At 51.5% G+C, this 13136-nt stretch overlaps 1 protein-coding gene and 1 long non-coding RNA gene across 4 annotated transcripts in view; one reads left to right on the top strand and one right to left on the bottom strand.

Moving 5' to 3' along the window:
* SHISA6 (shisa family member 6) overlaps positions 1-13136 on the top strand; it is a 43720-nt gene that overhangs the window by 20002 nt on the left and 10582 nt on the right. The window contains exon 3 of one of the 3 annotated variants that reach the window (XM_032706986.1): positions 4108-4305. The exons of 1 other annotated variant lie outside the window; for it this stretch is intronic. In XM_032706986.1, coding sequence (XP_032562877.1) covers positions 4108-4112 — 5 coding nt within the window. In that variant the 3' untranslated portion in view covers positions 4113-4305. Of the gene's footprint in view, positions 1-4103; positions 4306-13136 lie in introns of those variants that run through there. One more of the 3 variants, XM_032706985.1, reaches the window with a different exon arrangement.
* Positions 9462-10061, bottom strand: LOC116796396. Its single transcript, XR_004360353.1, has 2 exons — positions 9842-10061; positions 9462-9686 (listed from the first exon to the last, which is right to left on the bottom strand). It is a non-coding gene; the product is annotated as an uncharacterized LOC116796396 (long non-coding RNA).

The following is a 13136-nucleotide window of genomic DNA, read 5'->3' as shown; positions in this document are numbered from 1 at the left end:
TTTAGATAAATCCTGATGGCTCAGGGAGATTTATGTCCTGACCCACATCTGGGACAAATCTCTGATGCTCCAGGACAGCACATGGGCTGAACTGATCCTTTGTTTTCTTGGTTTCGTTGTGGCTCTCTCACTCTGGCTCCTTTTCACACAAATCCCCTGTATTGCCAACCTGGGAGAGAAGGGACACTCAGGACCATCGGATTGATGTGGGAAGTTTTGTGGGAGAACTTCTCAAATATGTTCAGGACAAGGATGTCCTTGTTGCCACTGTTCACAGCAGTGAAGGGTCCCCAGGTGTCACCTACTTGGTGTGTAAAATCTGTGCCTGGAATTCTGCTCCTTCTCACCCCTCCCCGGATCAGGAGGCTGGAGAGCAAGGACAAGACTGTTTTTTGTACTTGGAGAAAAGACTCTGGCCTAGTTTTATATTTTATATTCTGTTGGCCTTTTAATTCTCAGAATATGCCTCACCAAGGGAATTCACTGGTCTGAAAGCAGCCCCAGACGTGTCAGGGAAGAGGTGACCACAGGGGGAAATGGAGATAATTTTCCAGTGTTAAAAATCTTCATCTAGGGGGACCTGCAGGTGTGAAGAACAGCAACTGACAGGATTAGCACTTGGAATGCAGCAAACAGCCCAACCTAGCACTCTGATTAGCCTGATATATCTGGGGAAGGTTTTTAATAAGCCATTTGAGTCAGGATGTTCCAGAGATGTATGTATTCAAAGTGGTGTTTTCAGCAGTGCCTTCCACCCAGAGGCACATTCTGAGCTTGTTCTGGATGTGAACAAATGCAGGAGAGGCCTTTAATCTTTGTGGAAATCGTGGCAAACATGTCCAGCCAAACACAGGGGTGTAGTGTTTCCACCCCAGACATCACACAGGGGAGGGATCTCTGCTCTTGGCCCTGCTCTCCCTGGCCACGGCCTCAGGATGGGCTTTGTCCCTTTTCTAAGCCCGGAATGAGCCAGATTCCCTGCAGGTTATCCCTGCCTTCCCCTCATCCATCATTCTCCCTTTCCCCTCTCTCCCTTCCTCCGAATCAGCCAGGCTCTGCTTCAAATTCCTCCCTTCCTTCATTCATTGAATTAGCGAGTTTCTCCCCAAAAATCCTCAGCGAGCCTTTGAATTCATTTGCCGGGGCTGGGTGTGGGAATGGCTGTGGAAGGCGTTCCAACCCCCGCTGCTTCCCACTTTGAGTTGTCATTTACAGCTGTTCAGGGGAACACAAAGCAGGTGTGAAACGATCCCCCAGGCCCCCGGCGGCGTTTTCCAGCCCCTGGGCTCTGTTGTGAGACACTAGTTAAGGTGCAGGTGGGTGAAGAATTAGGGAAACCACTTGGAAAACACGCAGAGTTCCAGGAACAGGGTTTTTTTTTCTTTTCTCCATAGTTCTGGTGCCATTCACTGACATTTGAAAAGAAAGAAACAGGGCCAGCTTTGAAACCTTGAGGATTTATAGGAGATAAGGCAATTCAGTGCCACTCCATCTGCTTTTTCCTCCCAGCACATCCCATGTTATGGTAAGCCCCAGTGCTTTCCCTCCCAGGAAAATCCCAAACGGGTTAATGCATTTTCTGAGCCACCAGAAAATGTCAGAGTTTGTGTCTCAGAAGGTTTGGAGGGTAAGAGTTACTCTGTGTCCTGCCACTGAAATCCCACTGCCAAGAGGGAGGATGAGTCCAGCAGAGTGGGGAGAGGTGGATGTGCTGGGGTTGGTGCAGAGGGGATGAGACAGGACACCAGCTGCTCACTGTGGGGTGGGGGATCTGGGATCCTCACCTGTGTAAGCCCTAAATTACCCTGCACAGGGTTAGATGTTGGTAGGATTCACTCACCCCCGGTACCAGGACAGCTGATATCCTTTGATTCCCACTCCCTGGAGCAATCCCAGCTCCCTTTTACAGGGAAATAGAGGACAGAGAAGCAAGGGCCTTATTTTAAGAGGTCTGGACTTCAAAAATCAATGCCTAAAGGCCTGTAAAGCCTTGTCCTTGGGTAAGTCCTGCCCTTTGGCAAGCAGTGAGGGAGCAGTTTGCCCTGGGCCCTCCCCTCTCTCAGAGGGGCCGTGTGCTGTCGTGTGCTTTGGTCAGAGAGCCACAGAAACCCGGAATGCTTTGGGTTGGAAGAGCCCTTAAAGATCATCTGGTTACAAACCCTGCCATGAGCAGGGACACCTTCCATTGGGATGCTCTGGGTCCAACCCCTGCTGCACACACAGGAGTGGGGGCACAGGGGCTGCCAGAGCCAGGCTGTGATATCACAGAGTCACACAATGGGTTGTGTTGGAAGGGATCTTAAAACTCATCCCATTCCACCCCCTGCCATAGGGCTGCCTCACATGCTCTTCCTGCATCCCCACGTGGCACAGACCTGGCTCCCCTAATCCTGTGGCCAAACAACAAGTGAGAGCTTTTACACCTGCACTGGACTTTATCCAAAAGAGCTTTTGAACCAAGAAACACAGGACAAGGGGTGGGTTGGAAAGCCAGGAGAATGAGCTGGAATGTAAAGAGCTTAATTGGCCTGAGGGCAACCAGGATGGGGAAGGGCCTTGATTTGAAGGTGTGTGAGGACACTGAGGGCACTTGGTGTGTTCAGCTGGAGAAGAGGAGACTGAGGGGAGACCTCAGTGCAGTTCCACCTTCCTGGGCAGGGGCAGAGGAGGGGCAGGGACTGAGCTCTGCTCTGGGGGGCCCAGGGACAGCAGCCAGGGAATGGCTGGAGCTGTGTCAGGGCAGGCTCAGGTTGGATCTCAGCCAAAGGTTCTTCCCCCAGAGGCTGGTTGGGCACTGCCCAGGCTCCCCAGGGCACTGGGCACAGCCCCAAGGCTGCCAGAGCTCCAGGAGGGTTTGGCTGATCCTCTGGGGCACAGGGTGTGACTCTTGGGGATGGGCCTGTGCAGAGCCAGGAGTTGGACTGGATGATCCTTGTGGGTCCCTTCCAGCTCAGCACATTCTGTGACTCTGGGATTCCTCAGTCAGGGCTCACTGATGAGCTCAGGTATTCCCTGGGCAGAGCTCACACCTGGGTGTGTTCCCAGCCCAGCCTGGCAGTGGCTGCACTCACACAGCAAATGGGATGTGGCCAAAAACTTTACTCAGCTTTTGCAAAGGGACAGAGAGGAATAAGGGCACAGGAACCTTAGAATCAAACACTGGTTTGGGTTGGAAGGGACCTTAAAGCTCATCCGGTCCCACCCCTGCCATGGGCAGGGACACCTCCCACTACCCCAGGTTGGTCCTGTGCAGGGCTGAGGGTTGCACTCGATGATCCTTGTAGGTCCCTTCCAACTCAGCCTATTGTGTGATTCCAAATGGATCTTTTTAACTGCTAAATATTTCTTTGCTTATTCTTGCTTAATCTCACTGTTTCGGACATCCAACTTCCCTCTTGTGATGCTGCCAGAGGTTGTGGGATATTCAGTTGTGAGAGGTTTAACCAGTGCTGCTCCCTGATTCCCACAGACCCCTCACTCCCTCGGCCATGCTGGGGCTGCACCTCCTGCTGCCTGCAGCTATTGATTTATTCTGGTCTCTTGAGCCTCTTACTGAGCTGTGAAGTTTTAGGGTAATCTGTGAAAAAAGAGCCTTTGGGAAAACTGTGCCCCACTAATAAGACACAGGAGACAACAAAACACCCCCAGTGCAAATATATTTACAAGTGAGCTTGCTGGAGACTCAAAAGCAATAATACTTGTAATATTTTCTTGTGTCTCATGCCCAAATATCTCCCATGACTGATGGCAGGGGTTTATGTGTTATACCAGTTAACAAGTGACAAATCTGACAAAAATTTGGAAAAAAAAATAAGCAAGTCTTACTGCTGTGGGGAATTAACTGAGTAGGTGGACACTGTGTGTGTGTCCACACGTCTGAGGGGGTGATGCTCACATGAACCACAGAGCCACAGCAGAGCAGCAACACCCAGAGCTGTGGAATAAATACCAGGTGTCTGTAAAAGTGTTTTGGTGGAAATTTAGCATTCCTTGGACAGTCCCAGAGCCACCAGGCCGGGCAAGCAGTGCTGATCAGCCACAGTGATACCAGAAACTGGGGGTTACTATGGCAACAGCTTTTTTTTTCTTTTTTTTTTTTTAAGACAGACTAGTGCAAGTTGTGAGCAGGAGCCAGGATTAAACATATAGATTTACTTTGAAACAAAGCCTCCCAGTGAAACTCAACCTGCTGAGAACTACCCACCAAAACACATGGATAATGTGGGAATGTAGTGAAGCAGCATTTTCTGGCACTGTGCTCCGGTGGAGAAGAGGCAGTGATGTGGAAAAAGTCCAGGAATGTGGTGCAGGCATACAACCAACATGTTTGAGGGGCTGTGGGGCTATGGGAACACCCTGAGTGATGCCCCAAATTGCCTCATGAGGCAGCAGCAGCTCCCTGTGCCCCCCATGACCCCCGTGCTGCCAGAGCAGAAGTGGGGGCACAGGGGCTGCCACAGCCAGGCTGTGACATCCCAGAGTCACAGAATGGTTTGGGTGGGAAGGGACCTTAAAGCTCAGCTCATTCCAGCCCCTGCCATGGGCAGGGACACCTTCCACCAGCCCAGGTTGCTCCAAGCCCTGTCCAACCTGGCCTTGGACACTTCCAGGGATCCAGGGGCAGCCACAGCCTCTCTGGGCAACCTGTGCCAGGCCCTCCCCACCCTCACAGGGGAGAATTTCCTCCTAACATCTAATCTAAATCTCTTTTATTTTAAAACCATTTCACTGCTCTCTGCCTGATATTTGCAGCAGTTGCTGTGTTTAAGAGCAAATCCTGGGGTTGCTGGGCTGGTGGGGTCCTGGGATGTGGGACTGATGGAGGCAGGACAGTCACAGCTCAGCTGACAGGGAGCAGTGAGATGGAATTACAGAGGATGGAGGCTCTGTGTGTAGGAGGTCCAACCTGATACATTTGGATGCTTTCCCAGTTCCTCAATCTGTACAGCTGGATTGGGAAGGGCAAAGAAATACTGTTCTGAAAACATACAAAATAAAATTGGAAACAGTTTTGGAGCATAACACCCAAAGGGGAAGGTCAGGTCATACCCTTGTCCTGTCCTATAACACTCCACAGTCTGTGCTGGGGACAGGAAGGAAGGATGTTTAAATCATGTGGTTCCCCTCACCCTGTGCTCTGTCCTCCCCCTCCAGATGTGGGAAAGGATTGGGAGCAGAGGGCATTAGAGGAAGTAATGGCACAGGTATTGTGGAGAATGTGGAGTGTGGGGAGAAAGGGCAGGACTGGGAGAGGCTCCTCTCCCCGGGGAGCACTGGGTGTCTGAGCTGTGGGTTTGTCACCTCAGCCCTCACCAGCTGCCCAGACCCAGGTCCCTGGGAAACAGGGAGGGAAGGATGGGGGTCCTGCACAAAGCAGTGCAGGGCAGCAGGTCCCAGGGCTCCAGGAGGCAGCAGGTGAGGGGAGTCCTGCTCCTCAGGAGGTTTTGATTCAAGCCCTGACCTGTGTCTTGATTTGGATCTGCAAGTTTGCCCCTTCTTCCTCTCAAGCTCCAGTTTCCCAGGCAGTTGAGCCAGACTAGTGGCCCTTCTGCTGTTGAAGGAGAGGGCTCCATCCTCTTCTTCCCACATCCTTTGCCATGGACACTTCTCTCTCCTGGCTCTGGAGCTGTCACATCTTTCTTTTGTAGCTCATTCACCCAGCAAAATCAGCTTCGGAAGAGGTGAAATGATGAATTCATAGAACCATAGAGTGTTTTGGGTTTGAAAAGACCTTAAAGATTATCTCCTTCCACCCCCTGCCATGGGCAGGGACACCTTCCACCAGCCCAGGTTGCTCCAAGCCCCATCCAACCTGGCCTTGGACACTTGCAGGGATGGGGCAGCCACAGCTTCTCTGGGCAACCTGTGCCAGGGCCTCACCCACTCACAGCCAAAACTTTCTTCCCAATATCCCATCTAAACCTTCTCTCTGTCAGCTGGAAGCCATTCCCCCTTGTCCTGCCACTCCAGGACCTTGGGAATCATGTCTCTCCATCTTTCTTGCAGGTTCCCTTCAGGTCCTGGAAGGCCACAATCAGGTCACCCCAAAGCTTCTCTTCTCCAGGCTGCACAGTCCCAGCTCTCCCAGTCTTTCCCCCCAGCAGAGCTGCTCCATCCCTCTGATCCTCTTGGTGCCTCCTCTGGACTCTCTCCAGCAGCTCCATGTCCTCCTGTGCTGTTCCCCAGGGCTGGAGCAGCTCTGCAGTGCATGCAGAGCTCAGTCAGGAGAGGGGCTGAGAGGGATCCCCTCGGGCAGAGGGAGCCGCTTGGTAACACTGAGCTGTGTCCCTTGTAGTTTTAGACTTGAGCAGGGTTTTTAGAAGTTACCTGTGAGCAAGGACACAGGGAAGCCTGTGCTGGGATGATCTGGGAACTTGGTGTCCAGCTGGGATTGACTCCCAGCATCTTCAAGGCTCCAGGCACTCTGACGTGTGGGCTGAGGCTCAGACAGCAGGTCTGGGATCTTCGAGGACTCAGATTTGACACCCTGGTGGCAATTTACAGTCAGAACAATCCTGCCTGCAGTTCAAGGATTTTAGTTAAAGCTGCTCAGGAGTTTCCTCAGGGAAAAAAACCCAACCAAGCCCACTGTCTAAGCAGCTGTTGTGTCCTGTTTCATCCTGCAGTTCTACTGGGAGCTGGGGAAGGGGAAAATCATTTCTGTAGCAGCTTTGCCTCTCCCTGTTTGCCTCTGTGTGTCTTGCTAGATCAATTATTGTTTGTAACATCCATTAGATCTTCAGAAGAAAGGCAGAAACACAATGTTTTTCTTCCATTAATCACAGCAGTTCACAGAAAACATCAATTTAAAATGTTAAGGCCAATTTGCAACCGGTATTGACAACAATTAAATTGGCCTCCAGAAAGTTGCTTTTGACACTGTGAAGAATGAAATCTTTATAAGGACACTTTCCATGTTAAACCTCTCCTGTTCCATGATTGCTGATCCTATCACACTGCAGAGGAGTGTAAACAGAGGTGAGGAGCTGGAAGCAATACTCCATTAAGAGCGTGCCAGAATCAGTAAACTTTCCTTCCCCTCTTCTTGGACCCCTGCCCAGATATTGCAACTCAATCCATGCTCTGCTTCCATCACTATCAGCCTCCTTTCTTTCCCAGTTGTCTTTTCTGACTTTAAATTTACACAAAGATGTACTGGAACAAAGGTTCACTACTTCTTCCTTGGCACTGTCCCCCAGAGCAGTGAGTTCCACAGCTGAGCACCACCCACAGCCCCCATGAGGAGCAGTGGCCACGGGCTCTGCAAAGGTACAAGTGACTCCTGCAGCCTTGTCATGGAAAACCTGCTCAGCTCGAAGGTGTGTGAGAGTGAAGGTGACGCTGGAGAATTCCTGGTGAACTCCTTGTGGCTCAGTCCTCGGTGTGGAAGGAGCAGCTCCCTGGTGTCCGGGTGTGGAGCTCTCACAGACTCTGAAAGTCTGGCTTGGGGAAGTGGGAACATTTCCCAGCAGGAGATCATTGACCAGCTCTGAAAACCTAATTGATGAGTGTTCTGGTTTAGTATCTAAATCCTCAAAGGCTTAGCCAGGAGCTCTCACTGTCTGTCTCAAGCTGTGCTTGGCCAGAGCAATGAGCTGAGGTAGAGTCTGCAGGGCTGCCCTACCTGGGGCAGCTTGGCTTCTCCACAGTCCACATCTCCAGGGTATTCCCTCCTTCTGGGGTATGTTTTCTGGTGGCTTTCATAAAAAGGTTTCTTTCTAGATTGACAGCCAGCAGGAAAGTTTGGCTCACACTGAAGACCTGAAAACAACTATTGTGGCTGCAAAGAGCTTTTGTTACTGGTGCAGGCCCTGCTCCTCCTGCACTGCAGCCAGGGGTGGGCAGCTTGGGAATTCAGAGGGTCTTACCTCACTTCCCCTTCTCTGAAGCTTTATTAGCCTGAGACCATCTTATTGTTATGGGCACCTGAAAACACTCCCATGTGGGGATTTATATGAGCATCCCTCAGAGGGAATGATGTCCTCCCCCATGAAAGGACACATCTAACTGCTCTTTCTGTTCTCTTTAAAATATTTGAGGAGGAAGGGAAGGGAGTACATCTGTCACAATCTCACAATCAGGGAAGTTAATGGAAAGATTTCTTCTACCTCTCCTGGGTTTTGGACAAAGCTCTGTGCTGCAACATTAGCAAATAATGAAGTTCACATCTCATCAAATCCTCCTCAGGAAAATAATTCTAATATATGTGGATGGCCTTTTGCAGGGCTGTCTCTCCCCAGATCTGTCCCTGCTTTGTCAGCTGTGCCAACACCTCTGTCTCTGGTGTTAAATCACTGCTGAGGAAAACAGCATCTCTCTAAAGAACCTTCACACAGGATGTTCCATCACTGCTGGTCCCAGAGTGCTGCCCCAGGGCTCAAATGGCCCCTCTGGTAAGGCACTAAGAGAAATATTAAATCTCCAACCTGTGGCTTTCTACCCCATGTCTGCCGGTGCAGGAATGGATAAAATCCCAGAATATGCTGAGCTGGAAGGGACCCACAAGGATCACTGAGTCCAACCCTCAGCCCTGCACAGGCCCATCCCCAAGAGTCACCCCCTGTGCCCCAGAGGATCAGCCAAACCCTCCTGGAGCTCTGGCAGCCTTGGGGCTGTGCCCACTGCCCTGGGGAGCCTGGGCAGTGCCCAACCAGCCTCTGGGGGAAGAACCTTTGGCTGAGATCCAACCTGAGCCTGCCCTGACACAGCTCCAGCCATTCCCTGGCTGCTGTCCCTGGGCCCCCCAGAGCAGAGCTCAGTCCCTGCCCCTCCTCTGCCCCTGCCCAGGAAGGTGGAACTGCAGTGAGGTCTCCCCTCAGTCTCCTCTTCTCCAGGTGAACACACCAAGTGCCCTCAGTGTCCTCACACACCTTCAAATCCAGGCCCCTCCCCATCCTCCTTCCCTCCTTTGGTCACTGTCTAACAGCTTTAGACCCTCTTTATATTGTGGCACCCAAAACTGTCTCCAGGGTCGAGGTGAGGCTGTCCCAGCCCAGAGCAGAGTTGGACAATCCCCTCCTTTGTCCTTCATCCTCTGTGGTGCTTCCTTTCATTTCACATCTCCCCTCCCTGCATCCACAGCTTTTCCTACCAAAAAACCATTTCCCAGGGAGCTCCATGGGCTGGGGGAAGTTCTGCTGTTCTATGATTCCATCATTCTGTGCTGTCCACATCCTGCTTGCCAGAGGGACCCCAAATTCCAGTTATTCCCAGGTCTTTACTGGTCACACACTCAGCCTGAAGTCAAAAGTCATCCCATCTTCCTTCCAGCAACCAGTGCCTTACAGGAAGGGTCCTTGTAGAACCCTGGAAGGAATCAGCCTTTGTGAGGGCTGCAGGATGGAAGGAAGGTGTGGAGATGTTTCCAGGCTGTAGGTTTAGAGCACAAGGCCAGTGCTGCAGGCTTGAGGTCACAGGTGCTCAGTGTGGCATCCAGGCTGCAGAGCTCAGCAGAACAAGTGTTTCTGTTCAATGTGATTAAATATATATTAATCTCTTCAGGATCAGGAAGCAGGGGGGGAAGCTGAAAGGGCTGCTGATGTGCAGGCTACAGTCAGAGAGCTCCAACTGCCTCCGTGTCTGAAGTGTCCCACTGCTGCTTTGGAGCTGGCTGTGCATCTCAGAGCTTCTCATGCCAAGTGTCCAGGGTTTTTCCTGCCCTCATCCCATCACTTCCATGGCTGGGACTGGCTGACCCACCCAGCACAGAGTTAGCAGGGTCCTGTCTCCCCTGAGGCTCCTTGGGGAGCATCCAAGAGGAACAGGAATGACCCCAGAGGAGTTCAGGTGTGAGGTGGCTGGAGGAGCTGAGGTGGGAGATGAGCTTTCCCTTCATCCCTACATTGCTGTCCTTTCTTTGTTGTCTTCAGTCCCTCTGCTGTGGCAAAGGGCAGCAGAGGAGATGGAGAGACATCTCCACTGACATCTCCTGATGTGTTTCTGGGCAGGCTTATCCATAGAAGGATTCAGGTGGGTCAGAATGGGTTCTGACCAGTGCTCACTGTCCCTGCAGGTGGTGGAGGCAGAGCTGGACTGAGGGGTCAGACAAGTTCTCAGGAGCTGTTGTGACACATTCTGGTTGAACAATAACAGTTTTGTAGCACCACGGCTGCCACCTGACATCTATGAGGTCATGTGGAAGGTCACCCTGTCCTTCAGGAGGCTGTTTGTAACCCAGGAGAGGGAAGAGGCAGCACCAGCACCCCTGTCCTGGGCACAGAGAGTCCCTAAGGCTCTGCCCAGGGGGCTTGGCAGGACTGGACCTGGGTCATTCCCATCTCAGCAGGGCAGTAAGTTCTTGACTGACAAAGAACAAACCAGTGTCACCTGCCTGTGGCTGCAGAGGGCAGGGAGGTGCCCCCAGCCTGAGTCCTGCAGCTCTGCAGCCCCTGGCACGGAGAGAGCCAGCCTGGGAATGTCCCCACTGCTCCCTGCAGGGACAGGGAAGGCAGCAGCAAAGCTTCCCTCAAAAGGTCTTCTACAAATGTAGTTGCAACTTCCCAACCAAGGCACAGCTGCTTCTCCAAGAATCCTGGATGGTTTTTCATGAGGAGAAGAGTCACACATCCAAAACATCCACACATCCCCCAAATTTGGGGAGCATTATGGGGTATTTGACACAGCCAAGACCCTCAGTGTGGTTGGGTAACTTTAGCCTCAAGATTTGCAGAGGTTCTAAGTTCCCCAAAGTTCAGATTCTGAGGCCTTTAGTCCCTTGGTGTCCAAGGCTGTCTCCCTACTTTCTTTTTGCCCTCTGAAGTCGTTACATCCCTGTCTGAGCTCCATCTCTTTAGAAGCTGTGCATTCTCCAGTCCCAGGCAGTGTCACCTCTGGTGTGTCCCTGACTGCTGCAGGAATTCCTCAGCTGGTGCCCTCAGAAATAACTGGGCTTTCCTGTCATTTGGAATATTATTTCTTTGGGCTGGAGGTGGGAGTCCAACTGTCCCCCAGTGAGCCACGTTCTCAGTGGTGGATGGCTGAGAACATTGCCAAGGTTTCTACTGAAACCTGTGTCCCACTGAGCAGGTTTGCCAGCTCCCATGGTAACCTCATTCTAACACCTTCTCCAGAACCATTTTGTCCATGGATTTTGAGCAGATTTATTTACTTATTTATTTATTTGATTGTTAAATATGGGATACATTTTTTATTGGTTTGATCTTGTTCTACCCAAGCTGCCAAGCTGAATTTCCCCTCCCCACTTGGCACTCAGGGCCCCTTGCACCTTCCCTTCTGCCTCTCCTGCAGAGCACACAGGTTTTTGTTTCCCAGAGAGTTCCTGCTGCAGGTTCCCTGGTGTCCCTGCAGTGTCCAGTTGTACATCCCCCACCAGAATTCAAGTTCTACATTCTTTGAGCCAAAAAGTCCTGGCAAACTCATTTCTTTCAGTCCCTCCTGACTATGCCCCATGACTTTTCAGCCCTGAGGACCCAGGGAATGGCTGGAGCTGTGTCAGGGCAGGCTCAGGTTGGATCTCAGCCAAAGGTTCTTCCCCCAGAGGCTGGTTGGGCACTGCCCAGGCTCCCCAGGGCAGTGGGCACAGCCCCAAGGCTGCCAGAGCTGCAGGAGGGTTTGGCTGATCCTCTGGGGCACAGGGGGTGACTCTTGGGGATGGGCCTGTGCAGGGCCAGGGGTTGGACTGGATGATCCTTGTGGGTCCTTCCAACTCAGCACATTCTGGGATTCTGGGATTCTGTCTAATAGTGTTTATCTGACCAAATTTCTCCTACACGCCCCTTCATCCTCCTTGATGCCTTCATTTCATTGCTGCTTCCTCATGTTCTGTTGTGTCACCTCCTCTGTCTGTCTCTGTTTCTCTAAATATATTTGGGATGGATAAACTGCAAAAAGTCAACTTTTTGTGCAGGATGCCCAGAATCCTCAGCTGGGATCTCGTGGGGGTGAGCACCAGGCTGAGCACCCTCAGGCTCAGGGACAATGTGACTGGAGGGCATGAAACACAAATTCCTGAGGCAGGGCAAGGGATGGGCACCAGTGTGGCTGGGCTGGAGGGGTGGGAGCTGAGAAAACCAGCAGGGCCCTCCTGCTTCCAAAGAAGCCAGAAGATCAAGGGTTCTGCATGGTAGATCTGGTTCCTCCTCTGCAGGAGAACCCAATGATCCTGAGGCATTTGGTCCTTCCAAGTCTGGGCTTCTTTATTGTTCATGAGTTCAGTGTGAATCATTAAGGTTGGAAAAGACCTCCAAGATCAAGTCCAACCTTCCACCAAAGGGCACCAGGGCAAGGAACCAGGAGGTGGAGGCTGGCACAGCACTAACCCTCCATGAGCCCTCCCAGATTTCCCCCATCCCACTCCCCTCAGCATGAACTGGGTCTCCAATGTCCCCCTGCTGTGGGACAGGGTCTCAGAGTGTGGTGGCACTGGCCAAGCTCACACCTTTTGGACTCTCCCCTCACTTTGGAGACAGCAGCAGCACTCCAAGGGTGACTCAAAGCTCATAGTGGCACTTTTATCTTCGGCATTGGCATAAAGTCCCCAGCTGAGGGGTGCTGGCTCAGCTCAGGGAGCCGAGAGAGGGACTAAAAGGTGGGTTTTTTAAAAAGGGCAAAGCCCAGACCTTGCCACGCCTTTGGAGGAGGTGAATCCTCCCCAGGACAAGGCTGAAGTGGGAAGGGACTTCTTCTCAAGGTATTTATGTGTTTCCCAGCAATGCATTAAACACCACAACCAACCTCAGTTTAGGCTTGAATCTATTTTTCTCTTCTCCCAGGAGCAAAGGTGTTCTGTGGAATGTTTGCCTTTGATAGGTTTGGGGTTTATTTTTTGACTTTTGCTTTTGGTTTTCTGTTGGTGAGTTTTGTTGATTCCTTTATCAGAGCTAAAGAAATAGATTTAAAACCAAGCAACCAACCAAATTCCTCCACTATCAGAGCTGCAGAGTCTCCAATCTGGAATTGCCCTCAGTTTTTTGGACAAAGCTGAGTTTGAAGGAGCTCTGTGTCCCAGAAAATTGTTACTTGCACTTCAGGAACCTCCTCTGTTGAGATTCATCTAGAGAACCCTCTTTAGATGAAGGGAGATTTTGCAATAGAAAAATGTTCTGTTTTTCTTGTGTAATATGACGTCTTGATCTAAAGGAGGGAAATTTTTAGGCAGAGAGGCTGGAAATGATGGC

Source organism: Chiroxiphia lanceolata, chromosome 19 (assembly GCF_009829145.1).
Source record: "Chiroxiphia lanceolata isolate bChiLan1 chromosome 19, bChiLan1.pri, whole genome shotgun sequence".
Taxonomy (NCBI): domain Eukaryota; kingdom Metazoa; phylum Chordata; class Aves; order Passeriformes; family Pipridae; genus Chiroxiphia; species Chiroxiphia lanceolata.
Note: the sequence above shows the minus strand (reverse complement) of the source record. Positions and strands in the feature narration are given on the sequence as shown.